At 44.0% G+C, this 25673-nt stretch overlaps 1 protein-coding gene and 1 long non-coding RNA gene across 2 annotated transcripts in view; one reads left to right on the top strand and one right to left on the bottom strand.

Annotated features, from left to right (window-relative positions):
- Positions 1-92: 92 nt before the first annotated feature.
- On the top strand, positions 93-25673 carry HEBP1 (heme binding protein 1). Its single transcript, XM_032159665.2, has 4 exons — positions 93-311; positions 11149-11287; positions 13217-13397; positions 25068-25673. The coding sequence occupies exons 1-4, from the start codon at positions 234-236 to the stop codon at positions 25237-25239; spliced, it is 570 nt and encodes a 189-aa protein (XP_032015556.1). The 5' UTR covers positions 93-233; the 3' UTR covers positions 25240-25673.
- LOC116472707 (uncharacterized) overlaps positions 20010-25673 on the bottom strand; it is a 56771-nt gene continuing 51107 nt past the window's right edge. Inside the window, exons 3-4 of the long non-coding RNA XR_004249151.2 lie at positions 20949-21141; positions 20010-20571 (exon numbers count right to left, since the gene is read on the bottom strand). This is a non-coding gene — a long non-coding RNA (uncharacterized LOC116472707). The remainder of the gene's footprint in view (positions 20572-20948; positions 21142-25673) is intronic.

Below are 25673 nucleotides of genomic sequence, written 5' to 3'. Positions count from 1 at the left end.
CCCCGCCCCTTCACCTCGCCCTCCCGCCGCCTTGCCTCACCGCCCTGCTGAATTGCAGCCCCGCCCTCTAGCCACGCCCTCTGGCCCCTGCCTCTAGCCCCGCCTCTCGCCTCGCCGCCTCGCCGCCCTGCCACCCTGCCTGCCGCCCTGCCGCCGGTGGTCGCTGCCCGTGGTGCTCCGTCGCCCCCGCTACCTCACGTCCTCCCGTGCGTCGGGAGCGTCTCGGCTACAACATGTTGGGCATGATCAAGAACTCGCTGTTCGGAAGCGTAGAGACGTGGCCTTGGCAGGTCCTAAGCAAAGGGGACAAGGTAGGCCCGCAGGGCTGCCGAGGACCTGAAGGGTTGCTGCCTCCCACCCCCACCCTCGTCGGGGCTGCAGCGGGTGCTGAGGGGCAGGTGGGGCAGGAATGTGCTATCGAAGGTGCGTTCTGGTGTCTGTCGCGAGTGCGGCTCTCCACCGCCCAGCATTTGGACTGGGAAGGAAAGGAGTGAGAGGTCCCCCTGCAGCCGGTGGTGAGAGGAGGCGGGGTAAACAGGAGAGACTGATCCAAGGAGAGAATCCCAACTTGGGGAGTTGGGCACTGCCTGTTGAATGCATTCTTTCGTTTAAATATTCCAAACATTCCAAACAGTTTGATTTGTTGAGAGACACTCCGTTGCAGAAATGAGTGTCGCAAGAAACCCCCAAGTACTAGAGAATTGAGGACAGTAGCCCCCTTTATCCGCGATTTCAGTTACCCGTGGTCAGCTGCTGTCCATAACTATTAAATGGAAAATTCCAGAAATACAGAAGTCCTAAGTTTTAAGTTTCCGGCCATTCTGCGTAGCAGGATGAAATCTTGATTCCCTGGGACCGGAATGCCCCTTTGTCCAAGGTCAGCCTCCTATCTCTAGTACCCGCCCTTAGTCACTTAGTAGCTAGCTTGGTGATCGGATCGACCGTGGCGGTATTCAAGTAACCCTTATTTTACTTAGTAATGGCCCCAAAGTGCAAACTTAGCAATGCTGGCATATTGTTATAATTGCTGTATTTTATTATTGTTGTTCATCTCTTACTGTGCCTAACTGATAGGTTAAACGTTATCACAGGTATGTACGTATAGGAAAACACATAGTAGATACGGGGTTCAGTTCTGTCCACCGTTTCAGGTATCCACTGGGGGGTTTGGAAGGTATCTGCTACAGATAAGGGGGACTACTGTGTAAAAGAACAAGATCTGTGCAGAATAGACATAAATGCACTAGGCAGGGAGCACGGGGCAGTCAGTTCTGCCAGGGGGCTATGATGGGGCCTTCAGTGGAGTGTCCTGAGCTGCGCCTCAGGGATGTGTAGGAGTGCACACAACAGAGAAGAGCATGCACGAAGGCCCAGAGCTGTACCATTGCTTTTGGCCAATTAGATCCCTGGAGTTGGCTACCTAGAATACAGAATGAGTGAGGAGAGCATAATTGCTGTCTTCCCCCAAATTTATATCAGTGCTAACATGGGCTAACTGGACTGCACCCCTGAAAACAAGGAGAGTGCTGCTAGATTATAATCTCCTGGTGGACAGGTAGTTTAAACAGGGGGCCAAGTTCTGATACCTAGTACAGTGATCTTCATATCACGAAAGCCCTCAATTAGACTCTAATCTGAACTCTTTGAGCAACCAAAGACCTTTCACCTGTTCTTATCTCCGTTTCCCCAGCTCTATGTAGAATAAACAGTTTAGCCCTGATCAGAGGTCCCACATTTGAATACCTGCAGCAGCCAGGCAGGTAATGGAAATGGGTGAAGCTGGCTGTTTTAAGCTATAAGGCATGGTGGGGACTGAGGCAAATCAGAGAGTGAACTCAGGTCCCCATCTATAAAGGGCAGTTCCAGCCACTTGTTGCTATGCAGTGATATATGAAACAGTGTTGCCAAATTCTTAGGGAAAACCATATATCCAGATTCTTATGCGAAATCACCCAATTTAAAATTAATTCAACAAAAACTGTTTTTTGAGTGCTATGTGCCAGGCACTCTTCTAGGCAATGGGATAAAAGATTAAAACCAGCAAAAGTCTCTGCCCTCATGGAACTTATGTCTTATTGGCTAATGAACAAATAAAATGTATCATGGATCAGATAGTGATCAGTGCTGTGAAGAAAAGCAAGCAGGGAAGGGGAGTGAGGAATAGGGAGTATTCGGAGTGAGGCTGTGATTTTGAGTAGGGAAACTGACATAGTTGTACATAGGCTAGACACAAATGCAATAAGGATGCCAGTTATTAATATCAGTCCTGCCGTGAGCATCCAAAGGACCCACCCAAGCCAACACAGAGAGCTGTCTATCCGCCTCCCTGGGCAATGAAAAAGGCACCTGATAAGGTCTGCAGCATCACTGGCCTCCCCATCAAGTAGTTGCCCTACTCAAAACCCCAGCCTTTCTCCTAACAGCCCTGATGAAGGTTCCTGTGGTTCTAACACTTTAAGAATCCACGTGTTCTTGCTTTTTGTCATAGAATGGGGCTCACTTTGTCTTTTTGGGTTAATGATGATGGCCCACACAGGCGGAGAGGGTCTGGGCTGGTTCGTGGCCTGTGCCCTCAGATTCCTTCCTCACCCATTCCCTGCTCTGCTGTCTCCCTGTGGAGTGGAAGCTGACCCATTCGGCCTGTTTCCCAGGCCAGATGTCAGCCGGCGCCCAGCTACGTTTGCTCAGCGGGAGTCTCTACTGGGAGACAAGAAGGGAGAAACCAGAGTATGTCTCCTCCTTCTCCACCGCATCAGATCCATACTACTAGGAACTTCTCTGTGGCTTTGGCTTCAGCTACACAGGCCACCATGGTTCTAGCTTCTACCCAGTAACCTAGGTATCTGAACTTAGGTAACAGGTAATCCCTCCTCTATGTCTCCTAGGGTGCTTACTAACCTCTAGGTTGCCTCTCTGTCCCCTGCTGGCATCTCAGCCCCTCTGTTATCTGTGTAACCATTTCCTTGCGTCGAGGTGCCTCTGCTCTAAATACTCTAGTAGTTTCTGTTTCCTGTTTGACTCTTATTGATACAGTGTCACTTGCCATTAATCTGGGGCCTCTGGGATAAGGAGAACTCCCTAATAAGCATCTTCTCTCAGTGTTTGATGGGAATATGGGGCCATATGGCATATTGGTACCAGGCTAAAGCAAATCATTTAACCCAAATGAACCTCAGTTTCTACAGCTATAAAATGAGTATAAAAATATCTTTTCCATCTATTTCCAGAGTTACTATAAGTATTAAATTCTTTAAAACCATGAAAACATTTTGTAAAGTAGTATACATACTCTACAAATATGGCATTATATCAGTGCTCATCTCAGCTTCATTCTTTCTAGCTGTGTGGTCACAGGCCAACTTAGCCCCTCTGAAGCTAATTGTGGGAGAAAATAATAGTTCATATCTTAGTAGATTGTTTTGAAGTTCAAATGAGATAACCAATTATAAAATTGTTTAACACTAGTACTTGGTTGGAGATGGTAATGGTTAGCTTCCCCCTAGTCTTACAGTAAAGTTTGGGTAAGTTACTTATCATCCCGTGAGCCCTTGAATTCCTCAACTCTAAGATGAGAATAACAATGCCAATGTGAAATTAATTAATTATGCATAGATACTTGTAAACCTTTTTAAAAAAATATACAAACTTAAGGTTATTATTTTTGAAGAGAACCTCTCCCTGAAATTATCTTTATCCTGGAAACAGCCGGGGTCAGAAACTATTGTCCACTCTCCTGGGCAAATGATGGCATACCATGTTCCCCATATAGCATGGGCTTCAGGCTCACCAGATGTTCGGGACTGATTCCAAGTACTTGGCAGGGAGGCCAGTGCTGCTGCAGACCTTATCAGGTGCCTTCTTAATTGCTGAGGGAGGGAGAAGGGTAGACAGCTGTCTGTGTTGGATTGGGTGGGCCTTTGGATGCTCACAGCAGGACTGACATTAGTAACTGACATCCTTATCAGATCTGTGTTCAGCCTGTGTACACAGGTTAGGACCTGATAGCCTGGCTTTGAGTCCTGGCTCCACTATTCACCCACTGCAGTTTGGGCATGTTACTTAACCTCTTGTTCCCCAGTTTCATCTGAAAATGAAGATTAAAGCACTAACTTCTTTTTTTTTTTTTTTGAGACGGAGTCTCGCTCTGTCACCCAGGTTGGAGTGCAGTGGCGCAATCTCGGCTCACTGCAAGCTCCGCCTCCCGCGTTCACGCCATTCTCCTGCCTCAGCCTCTCCGAGTAGCTGGGACTACAGGCGCCCGCCACCATGCCCGGCTAATTTTTTTGTATTTTTAGTAGAGACGAGGTTTCACCGTGGTCTCGATCTCCTGACCTCGTGATCCGCCCACCTCGGCCTCCCAAAGTGCTGGGATTACAAGCATGAGTAAAGGACTAACTTCTTCACAGGGTTATTGGAGGAACTGAATGAATGAATCCAGGTAAAGCATTTAAAATAACACCAGACAAATAGAAAGTACTCTGTTAGGTTAATTGTTGTGATCAGTATTTTCTTGTAATGAGAAAGCAGATTTCCAACATTAGCATGTATACCCACTACATGAAGTGGCAAGAAAAAAACTGACCTTTCAAAGGACTTGCAAATCCCATAGCCAGAGGCATTCTTGTTAGACCTTTGTCTGGGACTTGAATTGACCAAGGTTCCCACTGAATGTTGAAAATTGGTTTTTGTAGCCACAGGCCAAAATCTCCATCTAGGAACTGATTGGGAGCGTAGACTAATGGAGATGGGGTGAAGGAGGGCTATTATTGTGTTCCATGTCACAAGCAAATGCACTAAAGATGTTAAATTTTAAGAATCAAGACTGTATTAACTTAGCTGCCTTATTCTCTACAGCAGTAGAGAATTCTGGTTAAATACATTTAAATAGAGCTCCCTGGAGAACTAGAATAGTTTTACAATTCCATCTCTCAAGCCTGAATTTTCACAGTGGTCCCATGGTTCAAATGAGTGGTTATGGATACAGATGCTATGAAAACAAGCGGTCCCTGCACTAGAACTAGTTTAATACATTGTGGCCCAGCTTTTCTCCAGGAGATCCCATTAGACGAGGTCCTCATCTCTCTGCCCACCTATTATGGCTCTTGTATTTCTTGTCATTAGAGTAAAACTAGGTTTTACTCTGCATCTCTCCTTTCTCACAAATACTTGTAGAGTGGCTACAATATGCAAGGCGTGGTACATCTAGATACAGAGAGATACAGTGGTGAACAAGAGAAACAGTCCTCGCCCTGTGGGGCTTGTGGGTGGAGGTGGGAGTTTAACACATCATTTAATTGTAATTACAATAAGTATTGTGTTATGAAAGTACAGGGTGGGTAAGAATATCACGGGGAACCTATTTTAAGTCAGGATCCTCTCTGAGGAAGTAACTTTTAGGATGGAGCCTGTTACATGAATAGGGAGACACCAGGCAAAGGCAGGAGGAGAATGCTCCAGGGAGAGGGAGCAGCAGACACAGAGGCCCTAGCGTGGAAATGACCATGGGATCAAAGGAAACAGCAGAAAGCGGCAGGGCAGGTGCTGTGAGTGTGGCTGGCAATGTAGGTAGAAGCTCAGTGGTGCCTGCATCATCAAGGGCAGGTTAAGAACTTGGTGAATGAATGCCTTTAGGCAGGGGATTAATTAACACAATTAGATTGGTGTAGAGTGCCCTATGTATTGCCCAATATATATATTGTCCAGAGTGCTCTCTGGACAATCCCAACCTCATTCACAGCTCTAGTCTCCCCTTATGCTGATGACTCCCAAATTTACACCTCTATGCCAGTCCCCTGCTGAGTTCCAGACCTGTGTGTCCAACTGCCCAATGGACAGTTTGCTCATCTGTATCAGGAGGAGATGAACTGATGGACACATAAGACCCCTTCCAGCTCTAGAGTTATCTGACTTTAGGGGTTCCTAGAAAGAAGGGATCACTCAGGAGGAGGTGGTGATGGAGTTGAGGCAAGCCTTAAAGGATGATAGGTGTATCATAGGGGACTCGGTTCTCAGAGTCAAGCTGGAGTCCCTTCTTGGCAGCCTTTCTTTCCTTGCTGTGGACTTTGTGCCTGGAAAACAGGCCAAGAGCCCAGGTCACTCATGCCATTTTCTAGATCTCTTTTCTTCTGCAGAGACCCTCCATTCAAGACCCGGACATCCTTGCAAAATCCTATGTTTAGGTCACAAATGTCAGTTGAAGTAATTTAGGGTAGATGAACTGGCTTGCTATCAAATCACCATCACTGGACTAACGGTTACAAAATCCAAATCCCACAACAGCCTCTGAGTTCTTCTGAGATCTGGCCCCTGCCAGAACACCTTTTTTGTGTCCTGCTTGACAGTCTTTGCTCCAGCCACAACTATTTGTAATATTTGTACTCACAGTCGTCATACTGTTCTTGACCCCTCCTCATTTACTCCTATGGTACCCACTACCTGGAATCTCCTCCCCAAATGATCACAGCATTTACTGCATTGTACAATAATTTGTGTAATTCTCCTCACCACCCTCCTGATTATCCCTATCATTTTAATCTCCACATCTGTAGCACCTGGCAAAGGTTTTCGATAATGTTTATTCCATGAATTAATGAAGTAGTGACTGAAGTCCAGTTGGGTGATCTGTAACCACCTCAAAGTCAGCTTGACCTCTCCAAACATTATCACATACATCCATGCCCCTTAAACTAACCTAAGTGGTCCTTTCCTGTGTTCCCATACTGCCCTGGCACTCCTTGCCCCCTAAAAATATCATCAGATGATAACCTTCTGTTTTCCTGGCATCTTCCCTTATTAGGCCATGCTGATCCTGATAATCAGGAACCAAGTCTTTCATCTCTGTCTTGTAGCACCTGGAACAATGTTCAGCACATGGTAGATGCCCAGTAGTTGTTGGTTAAATGAATAAAAGAAGAAAAAGACCAAAGGAAACAGCCAGTTAGCTCCTTCTCCAGTGAGATCTTGTTTTTGGTTTTCCCATTTGTAAAAGAAGTAACCGCATAAAATGACTTCTGATACCTCTATTCTGAATTTGATATGGGCATACAACTGTCCGCCCAAAGTATCTAACACAGTGGCTAAAGAGAGAGGTTACAGACTGGGCAACTTTGCAAGACCCCATCTGAAAGAGAGAGAGAGAGGAAAAGAAAAAAGAAAAAAAGCAAAGACACTTTGGGAGGCTGACATAGGTGGATCGCATGAGCTCAGAAGTTTGAGACCAGCTTGGGCAACATGGTGAAACCCTGTCTCTACAAAAGAAGACAGAGAAAACAAAATACCAAAAAATTAGCTGGGCATGGTGGCACACACCTGTAGTCCCAGCTACTTGGGAGGATGAGGTGGGAGAATCACGTGAGCCCAGGAGGCTGAAGTTACAGTGAGCCAAGATTGTGCCAATGCACTCCAGCTTGAGCAACCATGAGACCCTGTAAGAAAGAGAAAGAAAGAGAGAGAGAGAGAGGGAGGGAGGGAGAAAGAAAACGAAAGAAAGAGAGAGAGAAAAGAAAGGAGGATAAAGAAAAGAAAGAGAGGTTTAAATGATCACTTCATCCCCCCCTCCCCCATAGCTTTAGAGAACCTTGCAACAAGTATTAGACTGGAGTAGACTAGAGTTTGGGAACTGGAATTTCTGTTTCAGTTTCATCATTCAGTAGTTACATCACTTTGAGCAACTTAGTCTCTCTGGTTCTTCATTTTCTCCTTGATAAAATTAGTTAGATTAGGTAAACTTTAAAACCATTTTAGGTTCTGAACTTCTGTGATTCACAGGATACTGTTTCTGGAATTTAAAACATTACAAGTGCCAAGGGTAGGTGCGCTCTCAAATGAAAGGGGAGTTCTGGAATTCTCTGCAGCAACAGAAAGAGCAAAACACCCTAAGTTTACTTAACAGTTTGCTACTGAAGGCTCTTTGGAAGTGTCAGATTCACCAGATGAAGGGCTTCACAGCAGCCTCAGAATGATTCAGCATGGTGCCCCACAGTCAAGGCTGACTTGCTGCCTCATGATTCCTGGTCTGGCGCAATTTCCTCTACCCCATGTGAAGGGGGATTTAAGTACGAACTTGGCACTCAGGGTTAAAATTACAAAATTAAGGCCGGGCACACTGGCTCATACCTGTAATCCCAGCACTTTGGGAGGCCGAGGTGGGCAGAACACCTGAGGTCAGGAGTTCGAGACCAGTCTGTCCAACATGGCAAAACCCCATCTCTACTAAAAATACAAAAACTAGCTGGGAGTGGCGGCGTGCGCCTGTAGTCTCAGCTACCTGTGAGAATCACTTGAACCTGGGAGGCGAAGGCTGCAGTTAGCAGAGATCACACCATTGCACTCCAGCCCGGGTGACAGAGCAAGACTCTGTCTCAAAAATAAAATAAATATTAAATATGCTCATTGAGACTACACTTGCCACTCACAGCCCTACAGTCCTGCCTTCCTCCAGAGACACCTTCTGTCCCCCTGGGAGTCACATCCTCTTCCCTAGTTGTGAATCTTCAGTCTAGGATATTATATGAAAACCTATTTAACCAGTCTAGGGCAGCCAGGTTCCCTACCATGTGTCTGTTTTTCATAATCGTTATTAGGAGAGAGAGCACCTTAATCAAATAAATATCTGTTGCACTTCTAACATGTAAAGCTCTGTGGTATAGTTTCTGCCCATAAAGGCTTTATTGCAGATTGTTAAAACTATAATAATGTTTCATTACCGATGGTAAAATTAACATAGACCTTCTTCTAATGGGATAGAATAAAATTCACTCCAGTAGAGTAGAAGAGAAGAGAAGAAAACAGGATAGGGGAAGGAACAACAACAACAAAAAAAAACAGGATGCATCTCATCCATAAGGGTAAAGCATTACTTTGTGAAACTTTAACTTTGTGTATATTCATATAAGACAAGCTGTAAAAAATGCTTTCCTTCTTGTGGATTGTGATTTTTTTTTTCAAAGTGTGAAGAACACTGCCTTACAGTATGTCCAGGAATACAAAATTAAATTATATGAGCAATCACGTGGCAAGGAGCAGGAGGTGTGCTGAAGGAGAGCTGTGGGGGTCCATGATGAGTCTAAACACCAGGGAAAGGATAGTCCAAGGACAGGGCCTCAGTGCAGAAAGTGGTGATGCGGAGATGAAAGAAGGATTTGCGTGAAGAGAGACAGTGGAGCTGAGCATTAAGCAGATTGGGAGGCTGTGATTTAGTGAGACAAGAGTCAGGGAGAGGATATGCTGTGTCTGGGAGCGCGGTGTGAACAGAACTACAGTCAGCCCTTCCTGTCTGTGGGTTCTGGATCCACGGATTCAACCAACCACAGATGGAAAATATTCAAAAAATAATAATAGCAATACAGCAATAGAAAATACATAAATCAACAGTAGAGGCCAGGCGTGGTGTAACTGCCCAGTGGGTTCACCTTGCCTGCTGCCTAGATAGAACCAATTTATCAAGACAGGGGAATTGTCATGGAGAAAGAGTAATTCACGCAGAGCCGGCTCTGCGGGAGACAGGAGTTTTGTTATTACTCAAATCAGTCTCCCGGAGCATTCGGGGATGAGAGTTTTTAAAGATAATTTGGCAGGTAGGGGCTTGGGGAGTGGGGTGTGCTGATTGGTCAGGTTGGAGATGGAATCACAGGGGGTGCCAAGTTAGGTTTTTCTTGCTGTCTTCTGTTCCTCGGTGCAATGGCAGAACTGGTTGGGCCAGATTACTGGTCTGAGTGGTGTCAGCTGATCCAGAGTGCAGGGTCTGGAAAATATCTCAAGCACTGATCTTAGGTTTTACAATAGTGATGTTATCCCCAGGAGCAATTTGAGGAGGTTCAGACTCTTGGAGCCAGAGGCTGCATGACCTCTAAATTGTAATTTCTAATCTTGTAGCTAATTTTTTAGTCCTGTAAAGTCAGGCTGGACCCCAGGCAAGAAGGGGGTCTTATTGGGAAAGGGCTGTTACCAATTTTCTTTCAGAGTCAAACCATGAACTGACCCACAGTTAGTTCGGCCTAAGCCCAGGACTCCCACAAGGACAGCTTAAGGGTTAGAAACAAGATAGAGTCAGTGAAGTCTGATTTCTTTCACTGTCATAATTTCCTCAGTTATAATTTTTGCAAAGGTGGTTTCAATTGTGGCTCATGCCTATAATGCCAACACTGGGAAGCCAAGACAGGAGGATTGCTTAAGTCCAGGAGTTTGAGACTAGCCTGGACAACATAGGGAGACTCTACCGAAAAAAAAAAAAAAAAATTTTTTTTGTTTTAATTAGCAGGGCATGGTGGTATGCACCTGTGGTCCCACCTACTCAGGAGGCCTAAGTAGGAGGATCGCTTGAGCTCAGGAGGTCGAGGCTAGTGAGCCATGATCATACCAGTGCACACCAGCCTGGGTGACAGAGTGAAACACTGTCTCGAAAATAAATAAATAAATATATGTGTGTGTGTGTGTGTGTGTGTGTGTGTGTGTACACAGAATAGCAACTATTTGCTTGGCTTTTACATTGTATTAAGTAGTATAAGTAATGTAGAGATGATTTAAAGTATGTAAGAAGATGTGTGTGGGTTATATGCAAAATACTACACCATTTTATATCAGGGACTTGAGCATCCGTGGATTTTGGTATCCATAGAGGTCCTGGATCCAGTCCCCCAAGGAGGCCAAGGGACAAATGAACTCTGATTCCGTGAATTGCAGTCCTCCTACTAGAATGAGCCTAAATTTGGGGGCTTCACAGTTTTGTTGGATTGTCGTCGTTGTATTTTTTGTTTCCTCCCTTCTAAGTTTATTTTTTTTCTGGATCTCCTATTTATTTAACTTTATCTTCCAACCTGTTTACTGAATTTTTCTTCTCTGTTATCAGATTTTTAATTTCTGAGAGCTCTTTTGCTCTCTGAGTGTTCCATTTTTGTAGCATTCTGGTTTTCAGGATGCAATATCTTCTGTCTTTCCAAGAATATGATGTATAAGATTTTCCTGCTTTGGATGCTGTCTCTACAAGAATCCCAGAATCTGTTTCTCGTGGCCCTTCATACTCAGGCCTGTCCCTTCTGCTCTGTGGCCATACCCACCCAGGAAAGTTTTTCAGCCCTCTGTTACCACTTCTAGAGATATCACAAGTTGCTACTTTGTACCTCTTAAACACTGTACCTTCTCTCTCTCTAGGAAGAAGTCTCCTATGAAGAAAGGGCCTGTGAAGGAGGCAAATTTGCCACAGTGGAAGTGACAGATAAGCCTGTGGATGAGGCTCTACGGGAAGCAATGCCCAAGGTCGCAAAGTACGCGGGGGGCACGAATGACAAGGGTGAGTACCCCTGCAGGACGTGGCTCTGGTCTCGGGGGCCAGCTTTGCAAGGTCTCACTTCATCAGTGGTAAACGCAAGTGAGGGGCTACAAGGCACCTGTAGCGACCTGTTTCAGTGACCCGTGAACCTCCTGCACTGTGTGAACAAGCAGTTTATCGCAGGAATCTGGGGAAACCACTCTGGTGTCAGCCCAGCCTGTCCCTCACTTGAAGGCATCCCTGCTCAATATCTCCGAGTTCCTGCTTCACTCCCAGGTGTGGGACCATATGCTCTATTTTTTTTTTTAACCCCGCAGTGCCTATTATGTCTTTGGATTGGTTGACCAGGTGACGTGTGCCCACAGTAAGCTGAGCTACAGCAAAAGGCAAGGCCAGCATCAGGCTGGAGATCCCCAGAGTCAGCCCCTGGTAGCTCAGATTCTGCTGGGTCCTGAGGCTCAGTGAGCAGTGAGGTTCCAGACCCTGTCTGGCAAATGAAGGGTCTGAGAATTCTTAAGCCATCCCGCTCTTAAAAACTTGGCAGTTCATGCTGGCCACCTCTCTACTTTAAAATGATAAGTCTGAAGTCTCATTAAAGGTGTACCTGTTAGATGTAAACCCTATTTAAAAATGAGTTTGACTTGTAAGAAGCCCTCTAATTTGGGTAGCATTTTGGAATCACTGCAAAACAAAAATGGGTCAGAAAGCAAGGGGAAAAAAGAGATGTGTTTAATTTTTAGGATATTTCTCAAGCTGATAATTTAGAGAGCTAAAAACATGTATTAGCCTTAATAACATTTACTAGGAGCTGCCCTGTCTATTGAGTAACCATTCTTTTATTCCTTTACTTACTTAAAAAACTTGCTTTAAAAAAAAAAATTTACTAGGACTAAAGTAATCAGGCTTTGGAAGATATGTTAACCTGTAGGAAGTCAGGAAGAAATCTGTTCCTTCTTAACACTGTCTTAACATTTTTTTTAGATGAAAATATGTATAAGAATTATAAAACTCACTAAAGAAAACCTTGAAAATAACAAAACAGTGTTCCCTAATTCCCCCATTCAATACAATCAGTGTTGTCTTTTGAATATATTTTTTAGGGCTTTTTAATGTAATCTTAGTGTTCCTATAATTACATATCCTGCTTCTGTTAGTTATTATTTCATAATTATTTTCCATTAGTACCAGAGTCTTCTTAAGCATAATTCCTAGCTACATCATATGGCATCATGTGTCTGTAATTTACATAGACATATTCCTGTTTTGAACAGAATTTATAATTCTGCTATAATGAATATCTTATTACCTATAGCCTTTTCCATATTTTAGATTGATGTTTTAATTAGGCAGTAATTAAATACTGGCTAGGCATGGTGGCTCACACATGTAATCCCAGCACTTTGGGAGGCCAAGATGGGCAAATCACTTGAGGTCAAGAGTTTAAGACCAGCCTGGCCAACATGGCAAAACCCCATCTCTACTAAAAATACAAAAATAAGCTGGGTGTGGTGGCGCACGCCTGTAATCCCATCTACTCAGAAGGCTGAGGCACAAGAATCACTTGAACCCAGGAACCCAGGAGGCAGAGTTTGCAGTAAGCCGAGATCACGCCACTGCACTCCAGCCTGGGCAACAGAGTAAAACTCTGTTGGAAGAAAGAGAGAAAGAGAGAGAGAGAGAGAGAGAAAGAAAGAGACTGATAATCTACAGTCTTGATATATAGTGCCAAATCATTTTTTAGAGTTGTACCACTATACTCCTACCAACAGCATACACAAATAACAGGTGTTCATGTATTTCTATGTATTTTTAACACTTGAAATGTTCATTGTTAATTTCAAGAACAAAAAAATACCGCTTTGAAAGATGAATGGAACTAATGTGTCTTCCACAGCCCTAAGCAAGCTCTGTCTCTGATCCCTGCCTCACTCTGTGCTTTTGTGTTTTCAGGAATTGGAATGGGGATGACAGTCCCTATTTCCTTTGCTGTGTTCCCCAATGAAGATGGCTCTCTGCAGAAGAAATTAAAAGTCTGGTTCCGGATTCCAAACCAATTTCAAAGCGACCCACCAGCTCCCAGTGACAAAAGCGTTAAGATTGAGGAACGGGAAGGCATCACTGTCTATTCCACGTAAGGAGACAATCCTTCAGGCATCCATGGGTGGCGCTTGATTCCCGTACCACTCCTTGCATCACCTCTGGCAAGCATTCGTGTCAAATTTTTATGGTTACTGAATTAATTTAAGTAGGAAATGCTGAATCTTAACAGTTTCTTATTTTAAATTTCTTCAGGCTGCAGCACGCACACATTTGCATTTTATCGGAATAAATGCCTTGGCCAGTTGCCAAATTGATGGGGCGAGCTTAAGCTTTGCTTAAGTTTACAGTGAATGTCTACATTAGCCATAGCAGGGTTCTAGGAGACTCAGCAAATACCTTAAGTCAAGCCGTGGTCTGGATTCATGGACACATGGGAAGCATAAAGGGCTGAGGAATACCTGATTTCTACCCCACACTCTCTTTGAATGCCAGAGAGCAGGGAGCATTTGCCAGAGCTGGGCTTCCACCCTCCTTGTGTTCCTGGATGGTAGTCCTTTGAGCAGAGCACACATCTATTCTCTTGTCATCCTGGTCCTGTTTCCAGGACTTCATGCGGGGTCATTTTCCCTTGACTGTAGAGAATAGCAGGTGCAAATGGTTACTAGTTTCTATCCCTTGCGCTCCAACCTGCCCTCAGAAACCAAGTCTTCTAGATCATTGATGACTCCTCACATTTGTTAAAATCCTCTCATGTGACAGGCACCAAACCAGGCTCAGGGGAAGACCAGGATCTTCGCCAGAAGTAACCATAGGTGGTTTGGCTCTGCTCAGGAGCAACCTCATGAAAAATTCATACACATATCATCTTGCACTGGACTGAGTATTGGTCCACTTCAGGGACCTCCAAACTTGGCTGCCCTGCTACAACCCTGAACCTGATGGTGGGACCATTTTCCCTGGAGCTGTGTGAATGTTCTGAGAATGCGAGTTTCACTGCTGTGTGTAGTCCTAGGCCAGGTGACTGCAGGGTCCCCTAGAGGACAGTGAATGTAATGCAGCTGGGAGCTGGCACTGGAGCCTCAGCTCCTGTGCTTGTCCTGCAGTCCTCATTCAAGACTTCCCAGCTTCCCTTCAGAGGGTGTGGAGAAAGCAAATTACTTAACAATATCTTTTCCTAGGGTGGAGATGCACCTAGGGTGCAGCATTTAAGGAAGCACTCACTCTCACAGCTGTCCAAGTGCAGGATGGGGACTGAGAGTGAGCGCCTCCTTAAATCTTGTGCCCTGGGTTAGATGTCTGCTTGTCTTTTCCATTCTATTTCCTGTGTTTGGGAAGCAGCAGGTATACTGCAATGAGCTTGTATTTTATTTGAATTCCAGCTCTACTGCTTACTAGCAGGATGATGCTTGGGAAGTTACTCAACTGCTTTAAGACTTAGCTTTTGCATTTGTTAAGTGCTGATAATATAACCTCCTATATATGATGTGTGTGTGTGTGCATGTAATGTAACCTTATAGGATTATTGTTAAATATCTTTCAGTATTTACTAATATACTATTTGTATGTTATCTAATGTTTATGACCTGAAGCAGGTTTTGGCAATTACCCCTTCTGTCTGTTCATTCTTATTTCATAAGGAATGAGATAGACATGATTGAACAGTTCACATTAAGACTTCAAGCAGATGGGGCTAGTTTCTGATCATTTGTTTTACCAGACCCTGAGTAATGAGTGGATATAATTTTTTTTTTCTTTTGTCTTTAACTTTTTAGTATGGAAATTCTCAAACTTATAGAAAGGTAGAAGCGTATAAGATCATGAAACCATATGTGCCCATCCCCTACCTACAGCAATGATCAGCTCAAGGCCAATTCTATGTCTCGTCTATCTTCACAGCATTCACCCAGCCCTACCCTGGATTATTTTTTGGCAAATTCCAGACATTATATTATTTCACTCATAAATCTTTCAGGTAACTACTAAAGATTTTTTTAAAATATAGTTACGATACCTTATTTTTTCTGAAATTTTAATAGTAATTCATTAATTTGTAATATAAAATATTCAGTGCTTAGATTTCCCCCATTATATCATTTGTTTTTTTGTTTTTTTCCTTTTTTTTTTTTTTTAGACAGAGTCTCTCTCTGTTGCCCAGGCTGGAGTGCAGTGGTGCAATCTCAGCTCACTGCAACTTCTGCTGCCTAGGTTCAAGCAATTCTCCTGCCTCAGCCTCCCAAGTAGCTGGGATTACAGGTGCCTGCCACCGTGCCTGACTAATTTTTGTAGTTTTTTAGTAGAGACGGGGTTTCACCACCTTGGCCAGGCTGGTCTTGAACTCCTGACCTCGTGATCCACCTGCCTTGGCCTCCCACAGTGCTGGGATTACAGGCATGAGCCACCACGCCTGGCCATCACTTGTTTTAATATTTTGTTAGAATCTGGATCCAAGTCAGATCTTGCAGTACTTTTTGTTGTTGTTGTTGAGAGACAAGGCCTTGCTCTGTTGCCCAGGCTGGAGTGCAGTGGTGTGATCATAGCTCACTGCAGCCTCGAACTCCTGGGCTCAGGTAATCCTCCCACCTCAGCCTCCCAAGTAGCTTGTACTACAGTTGCACACAACCACACCTGGCTGATGGTACATTTTTAAGCTTTTATTAATCTATGAATTTCTTACGAACACACCTTTACATTCTTCCTTGCCATCTGTGGATCATTTGTCCTGTTATTATCTGTACTGGATTTTGCTGACTGCATTTCCGTAACATCTTACCACATCCCTCTTAGCCCTGTATTGCCTGTAAATTAGTAGTTGAAACTAGAGGCTTGATCAGATTCAAGTTTTTGAAGTTTTGATGGGAATATTTCCTGGGTGGTGGTGTTTACTTCCTTCAGGGGCCCACAGTGTCTGATTGTCCCTGATTGAGTGATGTTGGTGACCATAGTTCATTGTTGCCTAGATTCTTGTTCCATTAGAGGCCATAAAATGATAATGCTCTCTGTTTTTCCTTCTTCTTTTATTACCTGCAATATTTCGGTAAAGAGAAACTTCCCCTCGTTTACTATTTGGCTTCCTTTATTTCATATAGAAAAAGCCAGATACATGCTTGCTTGATACTTTATTTACCAGTTTTCAGAATGGTAATTTCATTCTGTAACATCCTCAAGGTCAAGTGGTCTGCATCTTCGTTTTCTGAGTGTAATTATAAACATATGAATTTAAACATATTTGATGTGTTTCAGTTTGTTACAGTTATTATTCTTATTGATGCTCTAATTGCCCCACTGTTGGCCAGTGGGAGCCTCTTCAAGTTGGTTTCTTGGTCTTTTTGACACAGCTCCAGTAATCTTTGATGGCTCCCTGGCTTTCTGATATAATTGAGATGTTTTGAGCACATCTTAGCATTTCTTGCCCTAGAGCTAGAATTAGCCATTTCTCTAAGGAACGCTGGTTTCTTATGGTGGGAAGGGGTATAACGGTACTATCAAAGGCAGGTCGGTGACCATGTCCTTTTAATTCTCTGAAATCTAAACAGATCAAAGTGCCAAATGTGGTGTCTAGCCTGGCTCCATGGAATTTTTAACATGGAGTTTTCACACAGCATATGATCATTCCTCAACTCGCCACTTGATGTCACTGCATAGTCAAATGAGCATTCAAAAGTACCCTGCAGTGATTTGTGTTATTTTTGATTCTGTTGAAAGCAATGTTAATGAGATGGTAGAAGGCAAATGTACTACTTCAAATGCAAAAGTACTCTATCAAATAATGCAGTGAGTGCATTCAACGACAAAATTAATTCTAAAATGAAAGCCTGGCATCCTTCACTCAGTCTTCCTTCTTTATGACCTTGTGAAGAGACGTTTACAAAGGGATTATACGTTTATTAGCATTGTTAATTACCGGTGCTTTTAGATGAATAGAATGCTGTGAAAAAGAATAGCACTATCAGAATATGTTTAGTATTCACGAGAGGCAATAGAATTATCCTCACACTTAGACCAGCGGCGACATTCCAGATGATTGTCCTTTCTCTATGCACTTAGGTTAGAGTCTGGCCTTTTCAGCTCATTTCAGCACCAGGTTCTCAATAGGGACCAACAGCTGGAGACCTGATGGTTTTAATGAAACTTTCACGGTTTAAATGAAATGTCTAGATATAAAGGAAAAAGTTGGAAACCAGGAGTTTATTTTCAGGGTAACCTATGCTCCAACCCAGTTCATCACTCAGTGGCCATAGGACCTTTGGTATATTGCCAGCCTCACTGCACCTCAGTTTCCTCATCTGTAAGATGGGCATGAGTACCTAGCTTTTATGGTATTGTGAGGATAAAATATGATAATATCTGTAAATACCTACTCAGTACTAGACATGAGGTAGACACTCAGTAAATGTTAGCCTATTCTCCTCTTCCTAACTTCACCTCCCTTTGAGAATTTGATCAAGTTTTCTTAGAATTAACAATAAAAGAGTCAAAGTTACTGCAGATACACTTGGGTTAGAACCTCAATTCCAATAATTATGAGTTTTATAACTTGCAGCAAGTTGTTTAATCTTTCTGAGCCTCAGTTTTCTCATCTATAAAATAAGATTTGTAAGGCATGATTGCGAAGGCCGGTTTCATTGTGCATTTGAAAGAACTTTGTCAGCTGTCAGCACCTAGGTTGCTGATGTCATTTTTCCCTCTAAATGACCAGGCCCCAATGGAGGCCATTGGCAGCTTGGGAAGTTCAGCCTAGAGAAAGAGAAGTTTGGAAGAAAGAGCTCAGCTGCTAAACCCTTAGGGGGTTCCCACGTCACCACTTAGGAGATTTACAGACCAGTGTTTGCCCATGTTCCTAGATAATTCAACCCTGTTTGTAACCACAGGAAGTTGGGACCAAGGGTTTTCAGTCTTAGCACCCTTGCTTTGCCCCTTCACTTCAGTTAAAAGGGGCCTTGCCCAGCCGTTCTATTGAAAATAGCACCCTGTCCTTTTCTGTCCCTTATCCAGCTTTATTTTGCTTTGCTTCACTTATAATCGATTGCATTATATATCTCTATCTGCTCATTTATTTATTGCCCTCTCCCCACTAGAATGCAAGCTTCCCAAGGGCAGGGCCTTTGGCTAGAATATAACAAGCGTTCAATAAGAAGTTGGTGAATTGGCCATCACAGTGGCTCACATCTGTAATTCTAGTACTTTCGGAGGCCAAGGCAGGTGGATCACCTGAGCTCAGGAGTTTGAGATCAGCCTTGGCAGCATAATGAGACCCCGTCTCTAAATAAAAAACAAAAACAAGTTTTGGTGAATTGATACATGAACAAAAGAGCTCATCCTTGCCTCTCTTGTGCTTCTCTCTCTCTGCTCTCTCCCATAAAGATCTTGGTCCCCATCATAGCTTCAGCTGTCACCAGTGTGTTGGTAACTTTCCAGCCTAACCTCTGTCTGTCTCCCCTGAATGTCTTGTCATCCCATCAGGCTCAGCATGGAGCCTGAGACAATGTGATTTACCCACTCGTTTCATTCCTTCATTCAAAAGATAGTGGATTCCTTGTTCACTTACTCTGTACCAGGAACTATTTTAGGTGTCTAACAGTAAAATGGACATCATGAGGTAATGTCCTTGCCCCTGGAAGGATTCAAGTGCCATCTGGATAGATGGGTGACACTTATGCCATGTGACATTTGCACTAGGTGGGAAGTTTGGTTCGATTTGACAAACATTTATTAAATATCTCTTATATTTAAGCCACCTCACCTCCAAAAGCCTTGCCGATGATAAGATTCTGTGTCTCAGCCTAATTAAACACCATTTTCTCTCCCGCCACAACTGTCAGTTATCCCGTAAGTCTTTTATAAACTACCACCAGGCAGGGGCTTCAGGCTATTTCTCTGTAGTTGATGCCCGGGTCAACAAGTCTCGTGCTGCCTTCTCTCCTAAGCACTAGCCTTATATTTCCAGCTCCCAGGAGGCATCACCACCTCAAGTATCTCCCAAATCAGCATGTCCAAAACACAACGCAGATTTCCACACAAAATCAGATCCCTTTCTGTGTTCTCTGTCTTAGTGACAGTCCCCTCCCTCCTCCTACCCACCCTGTTCCGATGTCATTCTGACTCCTTCCCTTCTGCATCTAATTATTGGCTCATCCTGGTCAGCTCCCAGCTGTCCCTTCCTTCCCTTCCATCTACACAGGTCTCCATCATCTCTTGTGCAAATCATTGCCATGGCATTGGCTTCCAGCTCTCCCATTTCTGACCCTTCTAAAGTGTCCTTTTATCACCACCTGCCTAAGGCACAGGACTGATCACATCGCCTGTCTTTGCTCAGAAACTGAGCCTCCCCAGAGGCTGCTCAGCTCTGGTTGGGGGCCTCAGGCCCCTCCAATCAGACATTGGGGTTTGAACAAAAGCCCAGTTACTAATAAGATGCTTCATTTCCACTAGGAGAGGGTGGGTCAACTTTGGGTGCCAAATGTTTGACCAAGCAGTAAAGCCTAGTAAAAATGCCCTGTGATGGCACTGACCACCCTCCACACACAGCACCACTCCCATGTCAACCTGATCTCAGAGCGTCCCACCCACCACCACCCAACATGCCTCCCACCCCGGACACAACATCCACTTCCAGACCTTTGCTCATACGTCCCAGCTCCTCTCAACCCTCCACAGCCTCTGGTTTTTGGAAGCTCTATGAGGACAGAAGGTTGTCATACTGTTCTTTGCCAGCATCAAGAAGAGATACTGTATTTCCAAACAAGGTCACATACACAAAAAAAGTAGAGATGCTCAATAAATGCTTAATATCACCTCTTTCTTAATACCTTCCCTTCGTGTTCTAAGTCAGAACCCATCATTTGCTATTCCTCACCCCCAGAACATTCTGGATGTACCTTCCACCTTCATTCCGGCATTTCCTTCCAGCCAGCGTAATCTTTGCGTGTGTTTCTCTCCTGACCACACTTAGAGCTCTCGAGGGTAGAAAGACATCTTTATCATCCTTACAGCTCTTATGGTGTCTGGCTTGCATTTTGTGCTCAGTGATGTTCAACTCAATAAACACAGGTCCAGCCTGGTTGAATGAAACGCTTATTGTGTGAAGCCTCTCTTCCTGTTGCAGTGAGGCTGTCAGTTCCTGGTCTGATACTTCTTTTGCCTAGCACAGTGCTGCATGCACAGCAGACCGTATACCAGTGTGTTGATCCATTGATGTTAAAGTTTCGAAGTTGAATGGTCAAGCTCAGAGTCATTCTTCCTCCCTGCATGCCTGCACCAGACACTCCCTGAAAGATAATGCATTATGATTTTTTGCTTCCTTGGACAAAAGCCCCACTTCCCTCCACTAGCCCTCACTATTGCTTGTGTGATCTTTCCCCTTTCTAACTCTTCCAGACCTTTTGAGTCAGCTCCTTTTGTGTTTCTGGAATCAGGGGCGTGTGTATGTTTGAGATTCCTCAGTTCCCATGGTAACCAAATTCTTTATTCAGAATACTGAGCTCTGACATTGGGTGAGATAAAACAGTGCCCTGGAGGAGAGCTTCTTTCAAGATGCGGCATTTATAGATAGAGACGTATTCACAGGCTTACAAAAATAATGTAGAGACTTCACGTTTATTTCTTTTAGGGACTCAAAGCACTTTATGAGCATTTCTTAACTCACCTTCAAGCGCGCGCATGAATTCGGAGAGCAGTGGGCCCACTGTTATTGTGCTCCATGTCCAGATTGGAAGCTGAGGCAGGAACCAATGAGGCAAAGTGTCTGTGAACACAAAGCAGAGTCAGCCAGAGCTAGGCTCCCTTCATACACCAGGGGGTTCCCAGTAGGGTTTGGTTTCTGGCTTGTTTGTGCAGTTCTGTGATGGGAGTCAGTGTGGTTGGTTAAATTAGCAGAGAGGAGAACTCATGTATCTGTTCCCATAGCCCACCCAGTTTGTTTGTTTTCCAGTAAAAGGATTCTACGATGAAGCAATAGGGAAAATTTTATCTGCATTACCAGCATTTCAGTCTGCCTGGGAATAAATATAAAGAATTGGGGGTTTTCCCGGAATGAATTTTAGGAGTCCCTGAATGATGACATTCTCCATCTCACTCTCTGCTGGGTTTCCTTCTGCTTCTCAGCCCCTTCTCACCATCCTTTGCCCTGTCCTCTTTCTCCATCTGCCACTCAGATATTAGAATTCTGAGGAGCAAGCTTCTGGCCTGCTGTTTGCCCATCATCTCTACCACACGTCACTCCTCACCACGATTCTAGCCAGTACCTACCCGCTGGGCACTCCCAAGTTTCTGTCACTAGATCCTTCTCCATCCCAAATTGTTATCTCTGACTCCAGTTCTGTCCCAAGTCTAAGGAGATTTTTACACGGTCAGACACACATTTAGATAATAATTGTTGCATGAATGTATTTCACAGAGGGCCCTTAATATTCATATGCCCCCCAAACTAAATCATGAACACCCCTACAGCTTCCCCTCCTGCCTAATGTTACTCTTCAGCCTTTAATCCCTATTCTGGTTAGCGGCATCTTCTTCTACCCAGAGGCTTAACTGGAAGCCCTAGAGAATCCTCTCCTCCTTCCTCTCTCTTATCTCCCTCCACATACAGGTACCTCTCACCTCTGCCTTTCTCCAGCCTTCATCATCTCACACTTGGCTGTTCCTGGGCTCCAGTGGCCCCACATCTCTCAACCTCTTGCCATTTCCCCTGTCCCTCCACTGCCACCAGAGGGATCCTTCCAAAGCACAATTGGATCATGCCAGTCCTCTACTTTAAAACCCTTTCCAGGCCGGGCATGGTGGCTCACACTTGTAATCCCAGCACTTTAGGAGGCCGAGGCAGGTGGATCACCTGAGGTCAGGAGTTCGAGACCAGCCTGGCCAATATGGCAAAACCCCATCTGTACTAAAAATACAAAAATTAGCTGGGCGTGCACCTGTAGCTCCAGCTACTTGGGAAGCTAAGGCAGGAGAATCACTTGAACCTGGGAGGCAGAGGTTGCAATGAGCCGAGATTGCGCCACTGCACTCCAGCCTGAATAGAGTGAGACTCTGTCTCAAAAAAAAAAAAAAAACCCTTTCGTAGGTCTACCTGTGCATCTAGGATCAGGTTCAAACTCTTTAGCATGGCATTCAAGGCCTTCGCATCTGGCTGCAGTGAATCCACTTCTCCTGTTTCAGTTCCCACCACCGTGCCCTCAGATGTTTATTATGTGAATGAGTGAGTGAGACTTATGTAACCACTTCACTCACTAGGTCCTAAGTGCTGTCATCTTTAGCTCTGTCAGGCTAAAGACATCACTTTCATTGTTTAGCCCAGAATTGTTCATTTAACCAAGGGGTTCAACATGTTCAGGCACTGTGTTAGGTGCTCAGTGTATATCAGTGGCCAAAAAATAACAAAAATCCCTGCCATTGTGCAGCCTATATTCTAGCAGAGGACACAAACCATAAACAATAAACTTAATGAGTAAATTATATAGTATGTTAAAAGGTGATACGTGCTGTTAAAAAAGAAAGAAAGAAAAAGTAAAACATAGGAAGAAGATCGGGATGGGGTTAGAGAATGGGGTTACAAGGTTGGAAAGCATTTTAAGAATAGGCCTAATTGAGAAAGTGAGAATTGTTCATTGAGCCAGTTCATAATATTACTATAGTTTTTTTTAGTTGTATTTTGTGTTTTTGTTTTGGAGACAGGGTCTCACTATGTTGTCCAGGCTGGAATGCGGTGGCTATTTACAGATGTGATCATAGCACAATGCAGCCTCAACTCCTGGCCTCGATCAGTACTCCTGCCTCAGCCTCCCAAGTAGCTGGGACCAGAGGCATGTACCACAACACTCAGCTACATGATATTTCTTTAGATTACCATCATGTCCCTCACCCTGGAGTCAGGGAATTAAAAGGCTGTTCTGAGCAAATTGCCAAGTAACAATAATAGCTACTGTTTGTTGTGAGCTTACTACGTGACAGGCTCTGTGCTGAGCAATTTGCCCAGTCATTTCTCCTTTAATCTTTACAGTAGGCTTCGAAGATTGATGTTATCACTATCCCTATTTTACCAGTGAAAAAACTGAAGATTTGAGAAATTAAAGAATTAGCTTAAGACCTAGAAAGGGCAGAGCTAGGATTTGAGCACACACCAGCCATTTTGCCTCTAACTGATAAAGGAAGACATTTGAGGACCACTCCTTTGGAGCTTTCCAAAATCAATACTTAAAGAGCCAACATGGTCCCTTTTCCTAGAGAACAATTCAATGTCACAGCACAAGTAGGGGCTGCAGAGAGCACTCAACACCTGCTTCCATCTCCAGCATCTGTTTCATTTCAGACAAATGGTTCTCAATCTAAAGACATGGTTCATAAAAAACTCCAGTGTCTTACAGGCTTTTATTGCCTGAAAAAAGTCTTTCCTGGATGTTCATCGTCTGTCTGCTAATCCAGTTTCCTCTCATTTGAACCTCAATGAAGCTAGAGCCCAACTTTCTTCATCTCCCTTATAATCTCTTCATATATTAGAAGAATCAAGCCTCTGCTATTCAAAATTGGTCTCGGTTTCATCCATATTCTGTAGCTGTTGTCTAGACATTGGAACAACCAATCCATTACAGAAAACATCCTGGGTGTTCACATCAGTGATGCTGCAATCAACATGCTGAATGCTTGTCCAGCATGACTAACCACTTGTAAAAGAGCAAAGCATGATTCAGAGGACTCCACCAAAAATAATGCATTATTTGGCCTAATCTTGGCCTGGTGCAAATTCAGACTTTTGAGTCATACAGCTCATTAGAAATCGGGATGTACTTGACTCTAATAAAAATTTTAGTGCAACCCAGATTTAGAGTGGTATATTTAGGGTAGGCTACAAGACGAATTTTGGAACAGAAGCAGATGACGTAAGGGAGAGAATAATAATCTTGAAAAGAAAGGCTTTATTGCTTCTCTGTCCCCAATTTCTGCCATCAAAAGAAATACCAGATTTAGGAACAGTCTCTTTCCTTACTAGAAAAAGAAGGCTTTCATGATTTGAGCAGAAGAAAGGATTTATGAGAAGTGATTTCTTTATTTAGGGCATGTTTAAAGCTTGCGTGGGGCCCTCCCAAGTCTTCCTTGGGTCTTTGCCTTTGTTAGCTCTGAGTTTTTTATTTTTTTAGTTTTTTTTTTTTTGTTGTTGTTGTTTTTTTGACACAGGGTCTTGTGTTGCCCAGGCTAGCCTAGCTCTGTTTTTGAATGAAGCTGCTACAAGTCACTGCTGTGATGAACTCAGTCACTAGAGCTGCTCTGCTATCGAAGGGGCATTAGCCACCGTACTCATTGCCGCAGCTCTGCCCCAAGTCCCCTGTAGACTTCCTCCTTCCCTAGGTGGTGACAGAGCAGCAGAAAAGAGGTACAGCCAGACAGTAGAGGGAGCCAGAGAAAAGGGTGAAGGCTTGGCCTTTGGGAAAGCAAACCTACTGTCCCCTTGGGTATTTCAGGAAAGAAAGGGAGGCTCACATTTATACTTGGCTACTGTGTTTCAGTGTACAGTTTTTCGTGTCCATTTCTGCTTTTAACACTCATAACTCTAGAGGAAAAAGAAAATGTATCTCCTTTTTCAGATGAGGAAACTGAGGCTCAGAGAGGTAAAATCAACCCACCTAGGAAGTGGTGACTCAGTCCCCAGTCTTACCACTCTAGCTTGCTTGTCATAATAAGCGTGGTGAGTGACTTCTTTTTTCTAAAGATCCCCCCTCTCTCAGAGGTCATGTCCTTTCGTAACCAGCCCTTGCTCTTGAACCCCCAGGCAGTTTGGAGGTTATGCCAAGGAAGCAGACTACGTAGCACAAGCCACTCGTCTTCGTGCTGCCTTGGAGGGCACAGCCACCTACCGGGGGGACATCTACTTCTGCACCGGTTATGACCCTCCCATGAAGCCCTACGGACGACGCAATGAGATCTGGCTGTTGAAGACATGAGTGACCCACTGAGCCAAGAACTTCCTGGAAGTGTGCCTCTGTGTCTCCTTCCTCGGGGGCAGAAGGGGACAGTGCTTCCCAAGTTCTAACTGCAAGTCCAACTTAACCAACTTTCCTTCAAAGTCAGTTACTGCCAATTTTCTGAAAAAAGCATGTTCCATATACTAAGTCTCTTTTCTCACAGTATGAAATAATACAGCCAAGATAGGCAGCATCCTTCTCATTGATTTAGAAAATTCTGCGGTAGACCAGAAAAATCCTGGCAGCTTTTCTCCAGCCATCTGGGTCACTAAAAACTGATTTTCTAAAATTATTGAATTTGTATTTTGTTATTAAGGGTGAAAATGTGATTTGGGCGTGATCTTTCATCTGTGATTCTTATCAGAGCTTTGTCTTCAGAAAAACTAAAAATAAAAGGCATTGACTTAAACAGC

Source organism: Hylobates moloch, unplaced genomic scaffold (genome assembly GCF_009828535.3).
Source record: "Hylobates moloch isolate HMO894 unplaced genomic scaffold, HMol_V3 SCAFFOLD_8, whole genome shotgun sequence".
Taxonomy (NCBI): Eukaryota; Metazoa; Chordata; class Mammalia; order Primates; family Hylobatidae; genus Hylobates; species Hylobates moloch.
Note: the sequence above shows the minus strand (reverse complement) of the source record. Positions and strands in the feature narration are given on the sequence as shown.

Bases quoted from the DNA above. Each gene is read 5' to 3' on its own strand.
- HEBP1 (XM_032159665.2), top strand. From the start codon at position 234: ATGTTGGGCATGATCAAGAACTCGCTGTTCGGAAGCGTAGAGACGTGG. The intron at 312-11,148 runs GTAGGCCCGCAG...CTCTCTCTCTAG, and splicing joins TCCTAAGCAAAGGGGACAAG to GAAGAAGTCTCCTATGAAGA. The intron at 11,288-13,216 runs GTGAGTACCCCT...TTGTGTTTTCAG, and splicing joins GGGGGGCACGAATGACAAGG to GAATTGGAATGGGGATGACA.